Source organism: Ostrinia nubilalis, chromosome 30, assembly GCF_963855985.1.
Source record: "Ostrinia nubilalis chromosome 30, ilOstNubi1.1, whole genome shotgun sequence".
NCBI lineage: Eukaryota > Metazoa > Arthropoda > Insecta > Lepidoptera > Crambidae > Ostrinia > Ostrinia nubilalis.
Genome location: NC_087117.1, coordinates 962,196 through 981,431, shown reverse-complemented (window position 1 = coordinate 981,431; position 19,236 = coordinate 962,196). Strand labels below are relative to the sequence as shown.

The 19,236-nt window shown below is 40.6% G+C and overlaps 1 protein-coding gene across 1 annotated transcript in view; it reads left to right on the top strand.

The window, feature by feature from the left end:
* LOC135085883 (uncharacterized) overlaps window positions 1-19,236 on the top strand; it is a 41,480-nt gene that overhangs the window by 11,846 nt on the left and 10,398 nt on the right. Inside the window, exons 12-19 of the mRNA XM_063980669.1 lie at window positions 286-455; window positions 1,086-1,293; window positions 2,963-3,094; window positions 3,522-3,724; window positions 5,773-5,949; window positions 15,705-15,795; window positions 16,226-16,334; window positions 17,335-17,438. Coding sequence (XP_063836739.1) covers window positions 286-455; window positions 1,086-1,293; window positions 2,963-3,094; window positions 3,522-3,724; window positions 5,773-5,949; window positions 15,705-15,795; window positions 16,226-16,334; window positions 17,335-17,438 — 1,194 coding nt within the window. The remainder of the gene's footprint in view (window positions 1-285; window positions 456-1,085; window positions 1,294-2,962; window positions 3,095-3,521; window positions 3,725-5,772; window positions 5,950-15,704; window positions 15,796-16,225; window positions 16,335-17,334; window positions 17,439-19,236) is intronic.

Here is a 19,236-nt window from a genome sequence, read left to right as displayed (position 1 = left end):
TATTTCCTCCGCCATTTTCCGCAGTTTGGCACCTCACGTCACATCATTTTACCGAAGTCAGCCCTATAGCTTCGGCGCAGTGCCGATCACTGACGTTTGTCAACAAAATGGTGCTTGACTCTTGAGACAGGCTAAATTACACCATATTGTTAATGACATTGAGCATACATTTTTTTGAATACCTTCGCGAAGTAAAACTTCTGTACGTAGTACTTATTATTATTCTGTGCTCGTACTGAAATACCCAATCAAAACTCCCTCATTATAAAGTTCATACTTCTCCAGAATCGTCCGACCAAAACGACCTCCTATCCAACATGGCGGATCTCCTCGGGCTCATGATAGAGCTGGATCTCATCCAACGAGCCGAGCTGTTCCTGGCCGTCATACTGAACAAATTGGACGAGTTTACCGCGGAAATGAGCGAAGAAACAGCGAGGAATGTTTTGGAGAAGGTATGTTTAACGTTAAAGGCGACTCTGATTAATATTCATCTTTTAAACTGCGATCTCCATCCAGCCCAACTTTTGGAAATTATGGCAAACCCCTCTACTAAAGTGTAGGAGGCTTTTAGCCCAGCAGTGGACTGTAAAAGGCTGTTGATGATGATGACGATAAAGCATACAATTATCATCATCATTTCAGCTACAGGACGTCCACTGCTGAAAATAGGCCTCCCCTAATGTTTTCCATATTGACCGGTTGATAGCGGCCTGCATCCAGCGCCTTCCTGCTACCTTTTTGAGGTCGTCGATCCACCTTGTGGATGGAAAATTATCATCATCAGGTCATTTAGTCAACACTTAGGAACCAATCTATGCTATTCATCCGCTTTCCACTGAAGTCGAACCTTATCTTCGCACTCCTATGTTCTTCTGATTAATTTCGTTGCGGGTCCAATGACAGTTTAACTTTCCCCCGGGACAAACCTGACCTTCACTGGTTGAATCATTGGCGGTCGAACTGTAGATCCTGGCTACACAGGAGTTACAGCGGTGGGAACGAGAGGTGGACATAATCCCGTTGCACTTGGCCGGTTTTTGAACTTTATTTATAGCTTAGTGATGTGAACCACTTCTTTCCAGGTCTCCCTCCTACCCCACCTAGACGACACGTCCCTAGAACAGCTTAGAACCCACGTTCCCCTCTTCCCCCCCATCCTACAGGACTTCCCCTCGCTATCGGCCGCGCTGGCGTCAGCAGACGACAGCTGGAAGAAACAGTTCCAACTGGTCTGCGACCTCCGATACTCACTGTTGAGGAGGTGTGAGGGACTGAAGAGGGAGGTTAATGGTAAGTAAGGTTCAAATCAAATACACTCAACATCAAATAAACCGCACCTTCCGCGACGCGAACTTTAAAGATTTTCTTCTGACACAATTATTGTACCCCAACAATATTGGTGTTATTTGAAAGCCCAATAAATATCCTTAAAGAAAAATACATTTAATTTCTAAATAAATGATTAACATATACCATAAATGTGACTTGAAAATAGACCTCACTTTGGGCTCACCTCTGGGATCAATTAGACCAATTTTTATGGTTATAAAACCAAATAAAGATCTCACGTGTCCTCTTTAACAGATGGATAGCGATTAATCCCAACTTAACAGTTTTATAGTCATAAAAAATGGCTATAGCGTAACTACCTATTTTTTGGAGAAGTGACTCTGGATCCTTGTAGACACATTTTTGGGGTAAAACCTTTCCTTTAATAAAATGAAGTTTAGAACTAGGCTTTCAAATGGTACCAATGTTGGTGGGAAGTGGGGATGCATACGTTTGATAAGTGCTTGTCGCGGGAGGTGCGATTTATTTGATGCCGAGTGTAGTTTATTCAGGACATAGGCCCTTCCCAGGGCACTTATACACGTCCCAAATACAGCTTGCCCTACCACCACTTCGAGACAACATATGGGCTGGTGCTCAGAAGAAGTGGCGGAAGAAACTCAGTCACCTTTGTCAGCCTCTTTTTCAATCAAATACAGCAATTTATACAAACTTACTTACTTTATACAACTTACTCTTCTTGATTTCCTGGAACTCTAGGGTATTAATAAAACCATTTCAAAGAATGGAATAATGGCATTACATTTTTGTTAAATTCAACAATTTTTTTCGACTTATTTTTTCATACGAAGTTATTTAAAAACTTAATTTTTCACTGAAATAATTCATAATTTACATACACTTATCAATAAAAAGTCTGCACAAAAAGACTAGGTGACAATTTTGAAAAAAAAAACTAGATTGATGATACTATAATCTAAATCAACTAGGTATCTTCTAAATCTAGAATCCACAATATCTTCAAAAATATGCTTTTACAAACACACATTCCTAAGACTCATTAACTAGTTTTTATTTATAGAATATACCCCTAAAATTTCCGGAAAACAAAAGGAGCACATTGTAGATTTTATGACACTTAATAAGTGCGAGCTAGGCAGGTAAAGTCCACGCACTCTTGTTTTCTTAACCTGTAGTTCCCTAACATAATCAAACCTTTGCTTTGTCATCTGACATCCGCTTTGCACTGGAGGGAAGTCGAACCTTAACTTCGACTTCCTCCTACATTCTTCTGAATAATTTCGTTGCGGGTCCAATGGCAGTTTAACTTTCGCCCGGGACAAACTTGCCCTTCACTGGTTGGGTTATTGGCGGTCAAGCAGTAGATCCTGGCTACACAGGAGTTGCAGCGGTGGGAACGAGAGGTGGGAATAGTCCCGTTTTGTCCATCTGTCTGTCACCAGGCAGTATCTCATGAACCGTGATAGTACAGTTGATATTTCTCATATTATGTATTTCTGCTGCCGTTTTACCAAAAAATACTAAAAACAGAATTAATACTTACTTATTTAAGTTATAAATTTTGGCATCCGCAACCAATCGTGGAAATGCTTGCGGGCCTTTGTCCAGCCGTGGACGTCATTTGTCTAAAATCATATTTTTGTTGCAGATCCCACAAAATGGCAGAAATCTTTTGAGCTGCTGAAAGACAATATATTTGAGAATCCATACTCATTACAGAGTTCGGAATACAATGTGCTAGCCAAGTACAAGCAAGATCTGTACATGATCGAAGACTATGGTAAGTTTTTCTATAGTTTAGAAAGGTCATTGCAGATTTATCAACTCAGGAAACTTCTTTACTTCTAAGGTCATAAAATTCTTGCTAGCCTATCAGGAACTTTTCTGTCAGATAAATTACATCTTCTGGATCTGCTTCACTAAGTAGCGAAGTATGAGTAGGTGCTTGTGTTTATAAGGTCCTTGATAGCCTATCAGGAACTTTAGAAATCCTCTGATTACCTATCAGGAATGTATCTATCAGATAAATACAACATTAGTGGCCTGTTTTGCTACTAGCTTTTAAAGTGTTTCATGTCCTATCAGGCACTTATATGACAGATTACAAATTTTAGGTTTGCTGGTCTCTGATAGAGATATTTGTGAGAATAATGTCTATCAGGTAGCTATCAGGAACTTTATCACGAGCTGATGTATTATACTTTTAGAATCTACAAATACTCAACAAAAGACGTCCACCCTCAACAAGATACTCTCCGAGCTGTACAAGAAGCCAGCGAGAGCCACGCTCCGGCTGTCACAGCTGTGTCCCACTCTCGCCAAGCATACTTACTGTGGTAGCGAGCGGGATGCACAGATGTCGAGACTACTGGGACTCGGAAAGAAGGGTGTTGTGAAGTTCTATGAGCAAGTAAGTATTATACATTATATGGCATTAGCTAGAAGACAAAATTTGATTTTTGTGAGAAACTGACACGGGACTATTCCCACCTCTCGTTCCCACCGCTGCAACTCCTGTGTAGCCAGGATCTACAGCTTGACCGCCAATAACCCAACCAGTGAAGGTCAAGTTTGTCGTCCCGGGGGAAATTAAACTGTCATTGGACCCGCAACGAAATTAATCAGAAGAACATAGGAGGAGTTCGAAATTAAGGTTCGACTTCGAGAAATTATGAAAAGTGACTGTAGATGAAGTAATTTGCTTGCTTCTGAAATATACTGTGGTAAGGACTGACCACTACGGAACCCTACACTGCGCGTGGCACGACACGCACTTGGCCAATTTTTTACAGAATAGTGACATCACGCGACATTTCAACCGGCCGATCTAGAAATAGGGGGAGGCCTATGTTCAGCAGTGGACGTCCTGTGGCTGAAATGAAGATGATGATTAACATTCGATCGTTCGTTTCAGCCGAAAGACGTCCACTGCTGGACAAAGGCCTCCCCCAAGGGTTTCCATAAAGACCGGTCCTGCGCCGCCCGCATCCAGGCACCTCCCGCGACCCTCACCAGATCGTCGGTCCACCTAGTGGGAGGCCTGCCCAAGCTACGTCTTCCGGCTCGATGGCTCAGAATACAGAACAAACCAGAAGGAGTGTTCGATAACATTTCTACGCGGCAACTTGTGTCCAAAATACTTCCCCTCCCGCGCCCCTCTACCCCCTTTAGTGTTACTAGCGCCGTGTGGCACCCCCATTTTTGGGGTAAAATTATGTAATTTTTTAATGAGATGTTAAACAAGTAAAAAATAAGCAAGTGAAATAAGTACACACGGCCACAGTGTTAACTATCCATTTCCGTTTTTGCTCTCGCTCTCATCAAATGGTGATTCTTTGCGATAGAACGAGACGACATGACTGGCCATAGGCATAGATAGTACCTACCTACCTATGAATTTAATTTTTACTCCGAAGTAACTAAGTGTAGATGATTATTTATTTCTATTAAATAGTGTAATATACTACATGTAGGTATAATATGTTATTTAAAAGTCAATTACAAAAGTCGAATATAAATTTTAGAATGCCAAGTAAAACATAAAAGAAACTTAAGGTTCTTTATTATGTAAACATATCGACAACAAAACATTTGTTTACGGCGCAGTAGTGCTTTTAGTTTAACTTTTCTTGGAGTCAAAAACAGAATCCAAATCAAAAACATCACCAATACTTGAATTTGATTGCGAGCAATGATATTACAGAACTATAGATATGTTACGTTCATAGAAATTACGATTTTAATCCGTGCCGAGCTATTCCAAATTGCACACATCGTCAGTTGCAGGTTCACTTGGGGTAACTGACAAAATACGGTAATTTATTATCTCCTCATTATTTAGGGAGTAATATTATAAATTAATTCAAATATTAAAATCAAATCAAAATCAAAAATATTTATTCAGTTTAGACCACAAGTGGCACTTATAATTTAATTAATCAGGTTGTCATGTCATGGATGAAATTACACTAAAAACTAATTAAAACAAAAAGGATGGGGAAAATATTCCATTATTCTGTGGTAACGCTAACAAAATTAACGCGTGAATTTTTTATAGACAAATGTAATTCAATATAAAAAAGTAGGGTAAAATATTCCGTTGACCTGTGGCAACACTTACAAAATACAACCGTGATTTTTTTTGAAAATTATTATTTAATTAAAATGAATTGGAAATGTGCTACTTACGGATAAAACATGATCCCATGCACTTTCTTCGTAATTCCAGTAGCATTCTTACATGTTGGAACGGCACAAGACGGCATAATTTAATTATAAAGTGTCAATCTGACGGATATGTAAACAATGCGCGCGCCGGCCATTGACTAATTGCTCTAAAGTCAAATTAGTGCGTTTTGGAGTAATTTATATGAATACACATTTACGCCCGTTGACGGTTTCTGGTTTGTTCCGTATTCTGAGCTCGATGGTTAACATTATTATTATTCTTTCCTCCAGGTGTCGGTCTTTACCGATGCTGTCAGCCGTCCAGCGGTGTTATCACTCCTACTAACTGATGGGACTGTCCGTCGGTACATCCACAAAAGTGGCGACCGCTTGCAAGTGGAGCGAGCGGCACAGCGAGCGGCGGCGGCCGCGGCGACGCTGGTGCGAGGGACCCGGCTGCGGTATGAGGTGAGCGGAGATTTTAGCGGAACGCAGCGGAGAAGCCGTCTAGATAACGGAATGTAGCGGAGAAGCAACATTTTAAAGTGAAGCGGAGAAGAAACAATTTACAATTTAATTTAGCGGAGCGGAGAAGCGTCATTTTGAAGCGGAACGTAGCGGAGAAGCAAAATTTTGAAGCGGAGCGTATAAGCATCATTTTGAAGCGGAGCGTAGCGGATAAGTTACATTTGAAGCGGAGAGTCGCCTAGAAGCATCATATTGAAGCGGAGCGTAGCGGCAATGCAGTTTAGATAACCGAGTGTAGTGAAGCAGTTTAGAATCGGTGCGAAGCGGAGAAGCAAATTTTTGAAACAGAGCGAGGCGGAGAAGTAGCGTATCGTAGCTGAGAAGTAGCAGAGCATTTTGAAGTAGCGGAGCGTGGCGGAGAATCTAAGTGAGGATCTACGTGGTGTGAGCGAAAGAAGTATACGCGGTGTGAGCGAGATAGCATAATGTGGATGATGCTAGTGTGAAGGTATGACGTCACAAGTCTCACTCGTGCATCCACCTTGTCATCATCAGCTCATTTGGTATCTACTAGCGGTGACGTCATGGTGTCATCATCAAGTATGACGTCACTAGTCTCACTCCTTGTTATCATCAGTTCATTTAGTATCTATTAGTATTTAGTATACTAGCGGTGACGTCATAACTGATGTCGTCATCAGGCCAGGTGTCGGTCTTCACCGACGCTGTCAGCCGTCCAGCGGTGTTATCACTCTTGCTCACTGATGGGACTGTCCGTCGGTACATCCACAAAAGTGGCGACCGCTTGCAAGTGGAGCGAGCGGCGCAGCGAGCGGCGGCGGCCGCGGCGACCCTGGTGCGAGGGACCCGGCTGCGGTATGAGGTGAGCGGAGAATAGCGGAGAATCGGATAAATTTAAACATTTTTAAGCGTAGCGGAGAAGCAACATTTTTAAGCGGAGCGTGGTGGAGAAGCAACATTTTTAAGTGGAGCGTAGCGGAGAAGCAACTTTTTAAGCGGAGCGTAGCGGAGAAGCAACATTTTAGCGGAGTGTAGCGGAGAAGCGGATAAATTTAGCGGAACGTAGCGGAGAAGAAGCGGAGTGTAGCGGAGAAGCAATTTAGATAACAGTGTGTAAGCGACGTTTAAAGCGGAGTGTAACGGAGAAGCAGTTTCTAAGCGGAAATTAGCGGAGAAGCTACATTTTAGCGGATTGTAGAGGAGAAACAAATTTTAGAAGCGGAACATAGCGGAGAAGCAAGGTTTAGAAGCGGAGCGTAGCGGAGAAGCAAGCTTGCAAGGTTTAGCGGAAAAGTAGTTTTAAAGCGAAGCGGAGAAGCTAAGTAAGGATATTCATGGTGTGAGCGAAAGGGATATATGCATTTATTTCCAGTCGAAAAAAAAAAAAGTTGCGAGCGAGAGGGATATACGTGGTGTGAGCGAGATAGAATGTGGCATGGACGGTGGTATACTAAGAATCTAGTGCCCGTTTTCGTCCGTAATTTTTAAGTGACCCCTATGGTAACACAACAGGAATTTTGTTTTCATAGGGGTCACTTAAAAACTAGGGGTTGATGGTGATAACGGGCGTTGGTCTCGTCTATTAAGGTTCCATCTGACCCGCTATAAGACACCTCGTCATCAGGCGTGACGTCACTAGTCTCATAAGCCTCCGTCAACAGCTGTATTCGGTCGTCATCAGGTATGACGTCACTAGTCTCATAAAGCTCCGTCATTAAATGTGGCGGTCATCATCAAGTATGACGTCACAGTCTCCTAAAGTCCGTCATCAATCGCCGGCGGTCATCATCAGGTATGAGTGTATGACGTCACTGGTCTACCAAAGCTGAGTCATCAAGCGCCGGCGGTACTCTCGCTACTCTGCCGCACAATTTATAAACGCAGTAAGTACCACTTACTGCATTTATGATTGTTTTGAATATTCAGAATCCTGACATCGCGATCTATAAGAATCAAAGACCCGTTTTTTTCTATCTATCTTAGAACGGAAGATACATGTTATCATAAACGCAGTAAAGAGCAGATTGTAGGTTTCTTCACATACTATGTTAGCAGTAAGAGCACATAATAACTTAATATTACGTGAATACTCGCGCTTACTTAATTTGCTACACAGTAATAGTGCAGTATGTGCCAATTACATCATTCTTATTATGTTTCTACAATGGACAACACGCATAAGTTGTAATATTAAGTTAAATTATGACTTAATTTAAAGTTTAGATCACACACATTACACTAGTTTTTATTTCACCTCAATCCATCCAGTATTACCGAAGATAGAGCCTCGAGAAGTTTACGCACATTTTAAAATTTTCAAAAATTTCCAATATTCGCGCGTGACGTCACAACATGATTTTGCAGCCCGCGCACGTTAACCCATTTACCACTTTTTGTCTTTTTCCAACTAAAATAAAATTTTACCTTACTGACAACTGTTGTTAGTTGTCATCGTTCAATCACATTTCAAACTAGGCGCTAAAAAAGTAACCATTATTATGCCACCTATTGCCAATTTTGTGCACTATGAAGCCATTTTTACATTTATGCACTTAAATATAAATTTTCTGGAAAAATAACCAAGTTTGTATCTCTGTGCTCAATAACGAGTAAATAGTCCAGTTATTTGTTAATTTTACTTGGAAAGTTTTCCGGAATTTTTGAAAATTGGTGAATAAATAGATTTCACTATGTTCTTTCCGAATTTTGTGTCCTCGTTTATAGCCGCGCGCGCGCCCGCCTTATTGAAAAAAATCCGCCCTAAAAAGGTTTTTGACAACTACTTTTTTCATTTTATAATTTTTGGGACATAGACAAGCTAAGAAGTTTTGATAAATGTGATAAACATGTAATGTAAGTTAAATAGATTTAGAGTTGTGAAACAGTGAAATTAATGTACCTGCTAAATTGCGAGTTCTTTTTTCTTTGATCATGGCAGGACACGCTGCCGGGTGTCCTAAATATGCTGAAGTATAATAAATTCGCGTTGCTGAAGTATACATTTTTTTTGTCTTGTTTGTTTCTACATTACATAATTGTATCCTACTAATATTATAAGCGAAAGTTTGGATGTCTGGAAGTTTAAAATAAAGTAAAGTAATGTTTATTTCTCACCAACATAACAGATAATATTATGATAACAAACAATCAGGAAAAACAAAAAGTAAGAATGTTGGTGGGTTGATACCTGAACTAAGAAGATTCCTGTGTCTCAGGTTTGTTACTCTTTCACGCAAAAATTACTCAACGGATTTTGTTGAAACTGTACAATATTATTGTTTTGTTTGTAACCCAGATTAACATATAGGCTATAATTTGTGCCGATCTGTGACACTAAATTTCACGCGGGTGAAGCCGCAGGCAAAAGCTAGTCGTGAAATAAATAGGAAAGTTTAAGGATCTGAAACGTGGTCGCTTACTATGGGCCTCATAAGAAGGCTCAAGGTCACCCAAAGGGTGATGGAGCGGGCTATGCTCGGGGTTTCCCTGCGTGATCGAATCAGAAATGAGGAGATCCGCAGGAGAACCAATGTGACCGACATAGCATGCAGAATTGCTAAAATCAAGTGGCAGTGGGTGGGACACATAGCTCGTAGAGACGATGGCCATTGGGGCAGAAAATTTATTGAGTGGCGACCACGGGCTGGAAGACGTAGCGTGGGCAGGCCTCCTACTAGGTGGACCGACGATCTGGTAAAGGTCGCGGGAAGAACCTGAATGCGGGCAGCGCAGGACTGTTCATTATGAAAAACCTATGGAAAACCCAAAGGCCTCTCGCCTTTGTCCAGCAGTGAACGTCATTTGGCTGTAACGACGAAATAGGAAAGAATGTAACTATCAAAAATCTTCTCTAAGGCAGCATTTTTCAAATTTCGCAACGAGCGCGGCAATCACACTTAACTAACAGACTAACAGAAAGCATAGCGAAATCTATTTTAATCACCAATTTTCAAAACTCCCCGAACACTTTCCAGGTAACCACGTTAATTTGTACCAAACGACTGGACTATAATTAAATTGATATAAAAATTTGGGTACATCTTCTCAAAAACAAAAGAACTGGTGCTAAAAGGGTTAAGTGACGTTTTGACATTTGTAGAGGGCCTTGTAGAAGGGGAGGCTATGGTGCTGAATGTGGATTAACTCGAGTGTCATAGTAACTTATTAGACTGCTAAGCTTGATGATAAAAAGAAAAATATTTTATTCAATGTACATAGTCTGGTCATAAGTTCTGTCATATGATAATAACTTTTGAATTTTGAATGAAGGTTTCAAAAACATTTTTTACTGAATTAGAATTAAAAAGAAAAAATGCGCGATAGTTCGAATTTTATTGTATGTGTATTGTGAAGTCCGAACTGCAGTTGTCACGTTGCATTGCTACGCGCCAAAGCAGATTTTCGTTGTGCTGAAAAAGTTTAGTTTATCTTTTCATTAAATGATAGGTATAGGTGCACCAGAATCTCATGGCAAACAAAAATATTGGAAAAGTGTGTCTTTCATATGGCAAATGTCTATGGCTTTATTGTCACCTGTCAAAGTAAATCAAGTGAACCGTCAGTCGCTGCAGAAATTTTGTAATCTCTTCATGCCTATTTGTTATTTTTGTGAAAAAGTCGAAAAAGCTCAAGCAAGTCATATTGTTTTCAATGTGTATTGTAAAATAAGGCATAATTCAAAGTCAATCTTTGATTTTAAAGCGCGTCGTTGAGTTGACAGTAAGTTGGAGTGAAATTGGATACATTTAGTTTATTACCTAACTGCGTCAGAAGGAGGGTTTTTTTTATATTATTCTTATATTATACAGGGTGAATGGAACTGAACCCGCCATAGCTAATACGCGTATAGAGGAGGTCATTTGCTAATTATTAAACCTTACTTTCTATGTCTAAAGTTTTATAGTTTAGGAGATATATCAATTTTTAAACTTTTTCAGATTTTTCCGAAATTTGACCTAAAAACTGCTTAATTTTTTTTCTCGCGTGATTTCAACAGTTTTTTTTATTTGATATTAATATCGAATATTTCTTTATTTAAATAAAATAAATTTCTGATCCAGATAATAATGATTGAATAATTAGTTACGAGCCGCCAAAGTCTAACAAAAGTACAATACACGATAAAAAATTATACTTCGAATTCTATTTAAAAAAAAAATGGTGATAATGGATTGCCAATAATCTTAAAAATATCTCTAGCTTCTCTTCTTTCCAATGATACATCACACGTTGTAATTAGATATTGAAATTTGTCAAAAATTCAAAGTTTATGGAAGAAAATGGAGTAATAATACAAAAATTATCCATACAAAGTTAATTTTGAATTTTTGTAAACTGTTTTCTTCATAATGTGATTATTATTTTAAAATAATTTTTCAAAAAACACACAAAAATAGTTATGAAACTCAGTATAGCACAAAATATGAGATGTTTGAAGAAACTTTGTATGGATAATTTTCGTATTATTACTCCATTTTCTTCCATAAACTTTGAATTTTTAATAAATTTCAATATCTAATTACTACGTGTGATATATCATTGGAAAGAAGAGAAGGTAAAGATATTTTTAAGATCATTGGCAATCCATTATCACCATTAGTTTTTTTTTAAATCGAATTCGAACTTGAACTTTTTATCGTGGTTTGTACTTTTGTTAAACTTTGGCGGCTCGTAACTAGTTATTCAATCATTATCTGGATCTGAAATTTATTTTATTTGACTAAAGGTTTATTCGATATTAGTATCAAATAAAAAATCGGTTAAAATCATGCGAGAAAAAAAATTAAGCCGTTTTTAGGTCAAATTTCGGAAAAAGTATAAAAATTTACATATCTCCTAAACTATGAAACTTTAGTCATAGAAAGTAAGGTTCAATAATTAGCAAATGACCTCCTCTATACGCGTATTAGCTATGGCGGGTTCAGTTCCAGTCACCCTGTATACTTTTTAAACAAAACGTGGATTTTTTTTAAATCTCAGGTCTTTTGAACGCACATCAAAAGACCTGAGCTTTAAAAAAATCCCACGTTTTGTTTAAACAGTAAGCGAAAAAAAGTGACTTGAAAATGGAATACAAAATGATAAGGTATGGTAAATGATAAGTCTTTATCAATGAAGAAGCAGAAGTTCAATTTCATGTGTCCTCCATCTAGGCTAGTTTCCATCGTCACTCAAAGTTTGGCTGCGGTCTCAAATTTGGGCTTAATTGAGGTATTTTTTGGGTGAGAGGCATAAGAACTAATGCCGTTTTATATCAAAAATTCATACTTAAAGGTAATCAACCAGGTACAAAGTATTTCCTTGTATGTTAGTCTGCCACTCTTTAGTAAGTCCCGAAATCCCCGCTTCGGCTCCCCTACTAACCATTCTAACCATTGTACACAGATAATATCTTACATGCAGCTTTTCATGTTACTACGTCACATTTTCAAAATCCGCGCGGAAAATCGCTCCTAGCGGAAGAGCGCACTTTGAGCTTGAATATTTCAGTCATTTTTAAAGATATCAAAAAAGTAAAAATACAGTATTCATTCTAATTTTTTGTAGTTTTTTTTGGCATCTTCAACAAAAATTGTGCGCCATGTCCATTGTTAAGTTCATCTTGCACATAGTATATGTGCAGTAATTCCACTTAAACACACACTGATATTATGTTTCCATAGGAAAGACAGATGACTTGTACTTAATATTAATGCAGTAATTACAATTATACTGCGTACATACTAAGGATTGTCAGAGTGCTGCCTAGGTGTTAACATGTTATGAACGCAGTGGCTGACTCTTACGTTATTGGAAGAAGTTGAAAACCTGTCCAAATGACAAATCTAGCCGAAGACCCAAGAGCTAGATTGACCCGACACTATACCGAAGATATCCCGGACGTGTCTGTACGAGATTAGAATGACTCTCAAACAGCTGAAAAACAACAAGGCACCGGGCGATGATGGAATCACGGCTGGCTGAGCTTCTGAAATCAGGCGGAACGCTGGTACTAAGGGCTCTTTAGAAGCTATTCGATTCCGTCATCCTTGAGGGGAAAACGCCTACGGCATGGCACAGAAGTGTGGTGATACTCTTCTTCAAAAAAGGCAACAAAACCTTGTTGAAGAATTTATTTTATACCCATCTCACTTCTGATTCCGTTTTTGAGAGTCATCATGAATGGTTTCACGCGACATCTAACCTCCCAAACAAATCGGTTTCCGATAAGGCTTTAGTATGATAGACCACATACTTATCTATGGCAGAAAACTGAGGAGAATAATCAGCAACTTTGTCTGGCATTTGTGGTCTATGAGAAAGACTTCTCTCTTCAAGCTACAGTCTCTCCAACGGTGCCAAATTTACTATAGATAGATATTTATAATCGTTGAAGGGCTTGTACGAATAGGCCACAATGTCAGTCCGTCTCCGGGATCAGGACTTCAGTTGCAGCGAGGGGTCAGACAGGGAGATGTCATATTTCTAAAACTGTTCACTACCACTCTGGAAGATGTTTTCAAGCTTCTGGACTGGAGCGGATTGGGCATAAATATCATCAGTACATCACCCATCTTTGATTCGAGGACAATATCGTAGTCATGGCTGAGAACGTGGAGGATCTAAGCTCAATCCTCGATTGCCTCAATAGAGCCTCTCAACAAATGGGTCTTTAATGGACTAGAGAAAAATCATGTCAAATGCCGTGCTGTACCCACTCCTCTGAAGGTTGGAGACACTATAAGTTGTCTGATAGCCGCTGGGGCAGGAAAGTTCTTGAGTGGCGACCATGAGCTGGAAGACGCAGCTTGGGCAAGCCTCACACTAAGTGGACCGATGATCTGGTGAAGGTCGCGTCAGGTGCCTGTATGCGAGCGGTACAGGACCGGTCTTTGTGGAAATCCTTGGGGGAGGCCGTTGTCCAGCAGTGGACGTCTTTCGGCTGAAACGAACGGCCGAGTCTTTATTTTATTAGATTGGTATATTTAAGATCTAAAAGTGGGTGCCATATCTTAATTTTTGATTTAATAACAAGCGATCTCAGCAATTATTTTGTAATACTTGTTTCATTTACCCCTTGGTCATTTGGGAAAGTTCAACATGAAAGCGTTATTGGCTTATGATAAGCGCAGTATAATTGTATTGTTACTGCGCATTTAAAGTTTTGATAAATTATTTTGATTCACACTCCCACTCATAAATGCAGTAAATTGTAAAGATACGGCGCTTATATTACGTTTTAAGAACTAAAATTTAAATCAATCATTTAACACATGTACCGTAAGTAACGAAAACTACTGATAAACGCAGTAAGGAACAATCATACTGCATTCATGGGTAGTAAGTATCGAACGAAAACTTAGTTAATCCATAATATAAACAGTTTTTTAATAATTTTAAATACAAAATATTAATTAAAATACAAAAACCTCATATCAAAATAAACTTTGAGTTTAGCTCTATAAGCCCATATATATTTTTTTACAAATATTTGCGTAACTAATTGTAGACACCCCAAAATAAAATTTCAACTTTGATCGCGTTTTTCTCGAAACTGTTCACGTGTTACTTACTGCGTTTATAAATTGTGCGGCAGTACTATTGTCTGATGGGACCGTCCGCCGTTATATCCACAAGAGCGGAGACCGCTTGCAAGCGGAGCGAGCGGCGCAGCGAGCGGCGGCCGCGGCGACGCTGGTGCGAGGGACCCGGCTGCGGTATGAGGGGAGCGGAGATTTTAGCGGAACGCAGCGGAGAAGCCGTCTAGATAACTGAATGTAGCGGAGATGCAACACTTTAAAGCGGAGCTTAGCGGAGAAGCAACAATTTAAAGCGTAGCGGAAAAGCAAGGTTTAGAAGCGGAGAGTAGCGGAGAAGGAACCTTTTAAAACGGAGCGTAACGGAGAAGCTGATTACATTAGCGGAGTGTAGCGGAGAAGCAAGGTTTAAAAACGGAGAAGCTTAATGAGGTAATACATGGTGTAAGCGACGCTGGTGCGAGGGACCCGGCTGCGGTATGAGGTGAGCGGAGCGGAGATATTTAGCGGAGAAGCCAATTTTAGAACCGGGGTATCGTAGAGAAGATCGTGGGTAAGTAGGATTTTGAAGCAGAACGAAGCGGAGATGGCAGTGTTTCTTAACATATGGTCCGTGGACCCTTGAGGTCCACAGCATATGTACGGGGGTCCACAGCTTTATTTATGGACCATTTAACAATCGCGAGTAAATTCCACCAAAAGTCGGAATTTATTGCTGCTTTTTTATTAAGAGGGTCCTTAAAATTGTGCTTGATTTCCTAAAGGGTGTGGACAGTGGCTGGCAAAATGCCACGGGACCCGAGCCGAGGGGGCCCCGGCCCAAGACCCTAATCATGCCATGCTTCAGGGCAATGGTCCCGGGGCCCCCCTGAAAAATAACCCTAAAGCCCGGTCTGTGAGCACGTAGAATTTTGTCCAATGACCGCAAGCTACCCATCCTTATCGCTCGCGCGTAATTATGTTGCTGTCGCGACTGAGCGACGGGCGCCCGCAGTGAGTGTGCGAGCGCGACAGCAACATAATTACGCGCGAGCAATTAGGATGGGTAGCTTGGGGTCATTGGACAAAATTCTACGCGCTCGCAGACCAGACTATAGATACTTCAAGGGCCATGCACAGAATTTGCCGCACGGACCTCGGATGGAATAGTTATGCCACAGTCCGTAGACAAAAAAAGGTTAAGAAACGCTGGTCTAAAGGTGTGACAATCTCTTGCAGGTGACCCCACTCGGAGAGGACAGCGGGCTGATAGAGTTCGTCGAAGACTCCACCAGGCTGCGCGATATGATTAACAGCGTGTATGATTTAGGTATGAACGCCATCCTTATAGGTAGTATGCTCTTCCAACTGAGCTACTTCCGTCGATAAACTCGTCGAAATTTTCAAGTGTAATACGCGGCCATAACAACATACACTTGAAAATTTCGACAGGTTCATCCAGTGTCTAAGTAGCTCAGTTGGAATAGCAGTCGCCCGGCAAGCATAATGTCGTGGGTTCGATCCCCGCCTTAGGCAGTTCGATTTTTCAAGTTGTTTTTTTAAAATTTCGTTTTTTAATATTTAAAATTTTCCACACACATAAAAAGACCCTGTTTTAGGCGATGAAAAGTGCCAGCGAAGTTAAGAAAATTACAAAACTTAAATAAAAACCTTTGTTCTAAAAGTAAAAAAAGAATAGTACAAAGTGAACAAAAGCATTTTTTTCTAAAAGATGTCAAAAACTTGTCTTTTTCTCCCAGACCAAGTGGACATCGGCGCGAGAGCTGAAGATGAAGAGCTGATCCTGTCCTCAGCATCCTTGGAGCACTACCGCAACTTCTGCAGTCAAGTGCCGGCCCACGCTCTGAGGTAAGAATACAGGCTTGAAAGAAAGAAAGAAAGAAAGAAAAGTCATTTATTTGGCACACATTAACCCCCTTACTAATAAAAAAGTTACACAGTTGTTGAACACTGTTTTAAAATGACATTTCCATACTAAACGTCACTTTAAAATACTGTTCAACGAGCGTGTAAGTTTTATTAGTAAGAGGGTAAGAATGCTCGGTGTTTCTTTACGAGATCGTATCAGAAATGAGGAGATCCGTAAACGAACTAAAGTCGCTGACACAGCCCGACGGATTAGTAAGCTGAAGTGGCAATGGGCAGGGCACATAGTACGCAGAACTGACGGCCGATGGGGCAGCAAGGTTCTGGAATGGAGGCCGCGTACCGGAAAACGCAGCGTGGGACGTCAACTCACAAGGTGGACCGACGACATCATTAAGGTAGCAGGAAAGCGCTGTACGCAGACCGCTACCAACCGGGCAACATGGAAAGCATTAAGGGAGGCCTATGTTCAGCAGTGGACGTCCTATGGCTGAGATGATGATGATGATGAAGAATGCGCTGGGTGAAGGCCGCTACCAACCAGTCATTAGAGGAGGCCTAGGTTCAGCAGTGGATGTCATATGGTTGAAATGATGATGATTAAGAAGTCAGGTGCCGGCCTATGTCCTGAGGTAAGATTCCTTTTTTATCTTTTGGCACCCGGGGCGACCCTCTGGTACCCCCCAGGAAAGACAATCGCACCATAGACATAGACAGCAGACTGGTCATGCAGATGCGCCAGTGAGTACTAATCTGCGCGACTTGTGTCACCCCCTGATGCTTGGCACTGTTCATACGCACTGAGTAAAACCGCCGCCGCGCCGAAGATTTTTAGCAGTTTCATAGAGAATCGGTAACATGAGCTACAATTTTGAAGTCTCATAAATAGGGTCCCGTTTTTACCCTTTGGGTACGGAACCCTAGAAATAACCCGAAAATACCCTGCTTTTTAATTTTTTTTAACTTGTTTTTTGTCTCTCAGGTCAGCCATCGAAGCGAACTGCTCGTCGACAGAAGACTTTATAAAGAAGAAGCAAAAGTTCGTCGAGACACTGAGCTTGCTTACTCTACTGTGCTGGATATTCGGTAAGAAGTAGATCTTTTAAAACTGTATCATTTAAAAAATACTATGTCAGTGCCAGAGGTATGTGAGCGGAGTGTGTTTTTGTTACGTCGAATGTCAGTGAGAAATGAGATTTGTATGCTCCGTTACGTCATAATATGTCAATGTCATCCGTCTTGTGTCGCTCTCATAAAAAAAACCTCAGGCGCTGACTCAGCTATCCGCTAGACAAAAAATTTACTATACTACCGGCCGCCCGCGACTTCATACGCTTTTCGGTTCATAGGGACTTAGGGAGTAACCCTTAGTGGTTGAATTTTGTAAAATCCCGTATTAGTGAGCACCTACGATCTGAAAGGAACCCTCATGCAAAATTCGAAACTTCTAGCACATGTAGTTTCTGAAATTTCGTGACGAGTGAGTCAGTCAGTCAGTGACCTTTCGCTTTTATAAATATTATTAGAGGCCGGTCGATCTATTCTGATAAATAAAACACTGGATACTTAACTTTCACAGTATATTGCCTTATTTTAGATACAATACATCACTTAGCACAAAAGCGCGCGGAGTCGTCTCCGCGCGTCCCTCTATTCTGACGTTTGATTCTCGTGTGACATTGACAATACGTCAATGTCACTATGACAGCAGCTCATTGGCTATAACGATACCGCTATTTTAACGTTTTATATTTTTCACAATTAACAGTTCGGCCTTCCTGCAATTCCTTCGCCCTCGAAGGTCTGCTCATGGCACACTTGACGCCTCGTATTGGGATCCAGCTGAGCACCTGGCTAGATCCACTCTGCCTTCTCCACCACCATTCGCACCACACGCTGACCACCTTTGGTTCTGCTGAAACGAGAAATCATCACACAATACATCTACGAGGGGCGGCTGAAAAGTTTTGAGCCTAGGGTATTAAAAATGCCGATAGAAAAGTATAAAAAATATATTTTTCTATTTAGTCTCCTTCTACTACAACGGACTTCTTACATTTGTGTAAAAGAGCTTTTAACCCACTGAAAAAAAATTCGCAATCTTTGCCTTCAAAATGAGCCTTTAACGCCGCTTTCATTTCTTTGTCACTCAAAAATCTTCGTTCCTGGAGGTATTTTTTCCAATTTGAGAATTAGACAAAATAGCTAGGGATTCGGACTAAACTGTGTGGTGGGTGATTAATTTCTTGAAATCCAGTTTTACCCGGGGCAAGCCCTGCAACATGCGCGGTGTGCGCGGGCGAATTGTCTTGCAATAACAGATTTCCTTTCGCCAGTTTGCCTCTTATTGTTTCAACAACCACTTGACGCACTCTTATCAGCAGTACAGCATAATAATCCCTGTTTATTGTTGTTTTATTAAATAGGTAGTCAATGAATAAAATTCCCCCACAATCCCAAAAAAAGTGGCTATGAGCTTGGGTGTCGATCGCTCCACTTTAAATTTCCGCGGCGGCGTGTTCCCTTTTGAATCCATTGCATTGACTCTTATTTTGACTCTAAATCGTACTGCCGGATCTATTATTTATCAATAGTGACAATGTGAGAAAAAAAATTGTTAGGGTTATGGCCAAAGATGTCCTAAAACTCCTGTGAAGTTGTGACTCGACGCTGGTTGTCGAACGGCGTGAGCATTTTTGGCACCCTTCGCGTGCTCCCCTATTTCATGTACAAATGAGTATGAAAAATATCGCTGATACGTTCCTTGCTAATGCCTATGGCTTCAGCTATCTGTCACAGCTTAATTCGCTGATCTCTAAAGCAAGATTCTTTAAATTTTCATTATTTTATTCGTTAATGGCGAAATCTGGCCGCCCTGACTTGC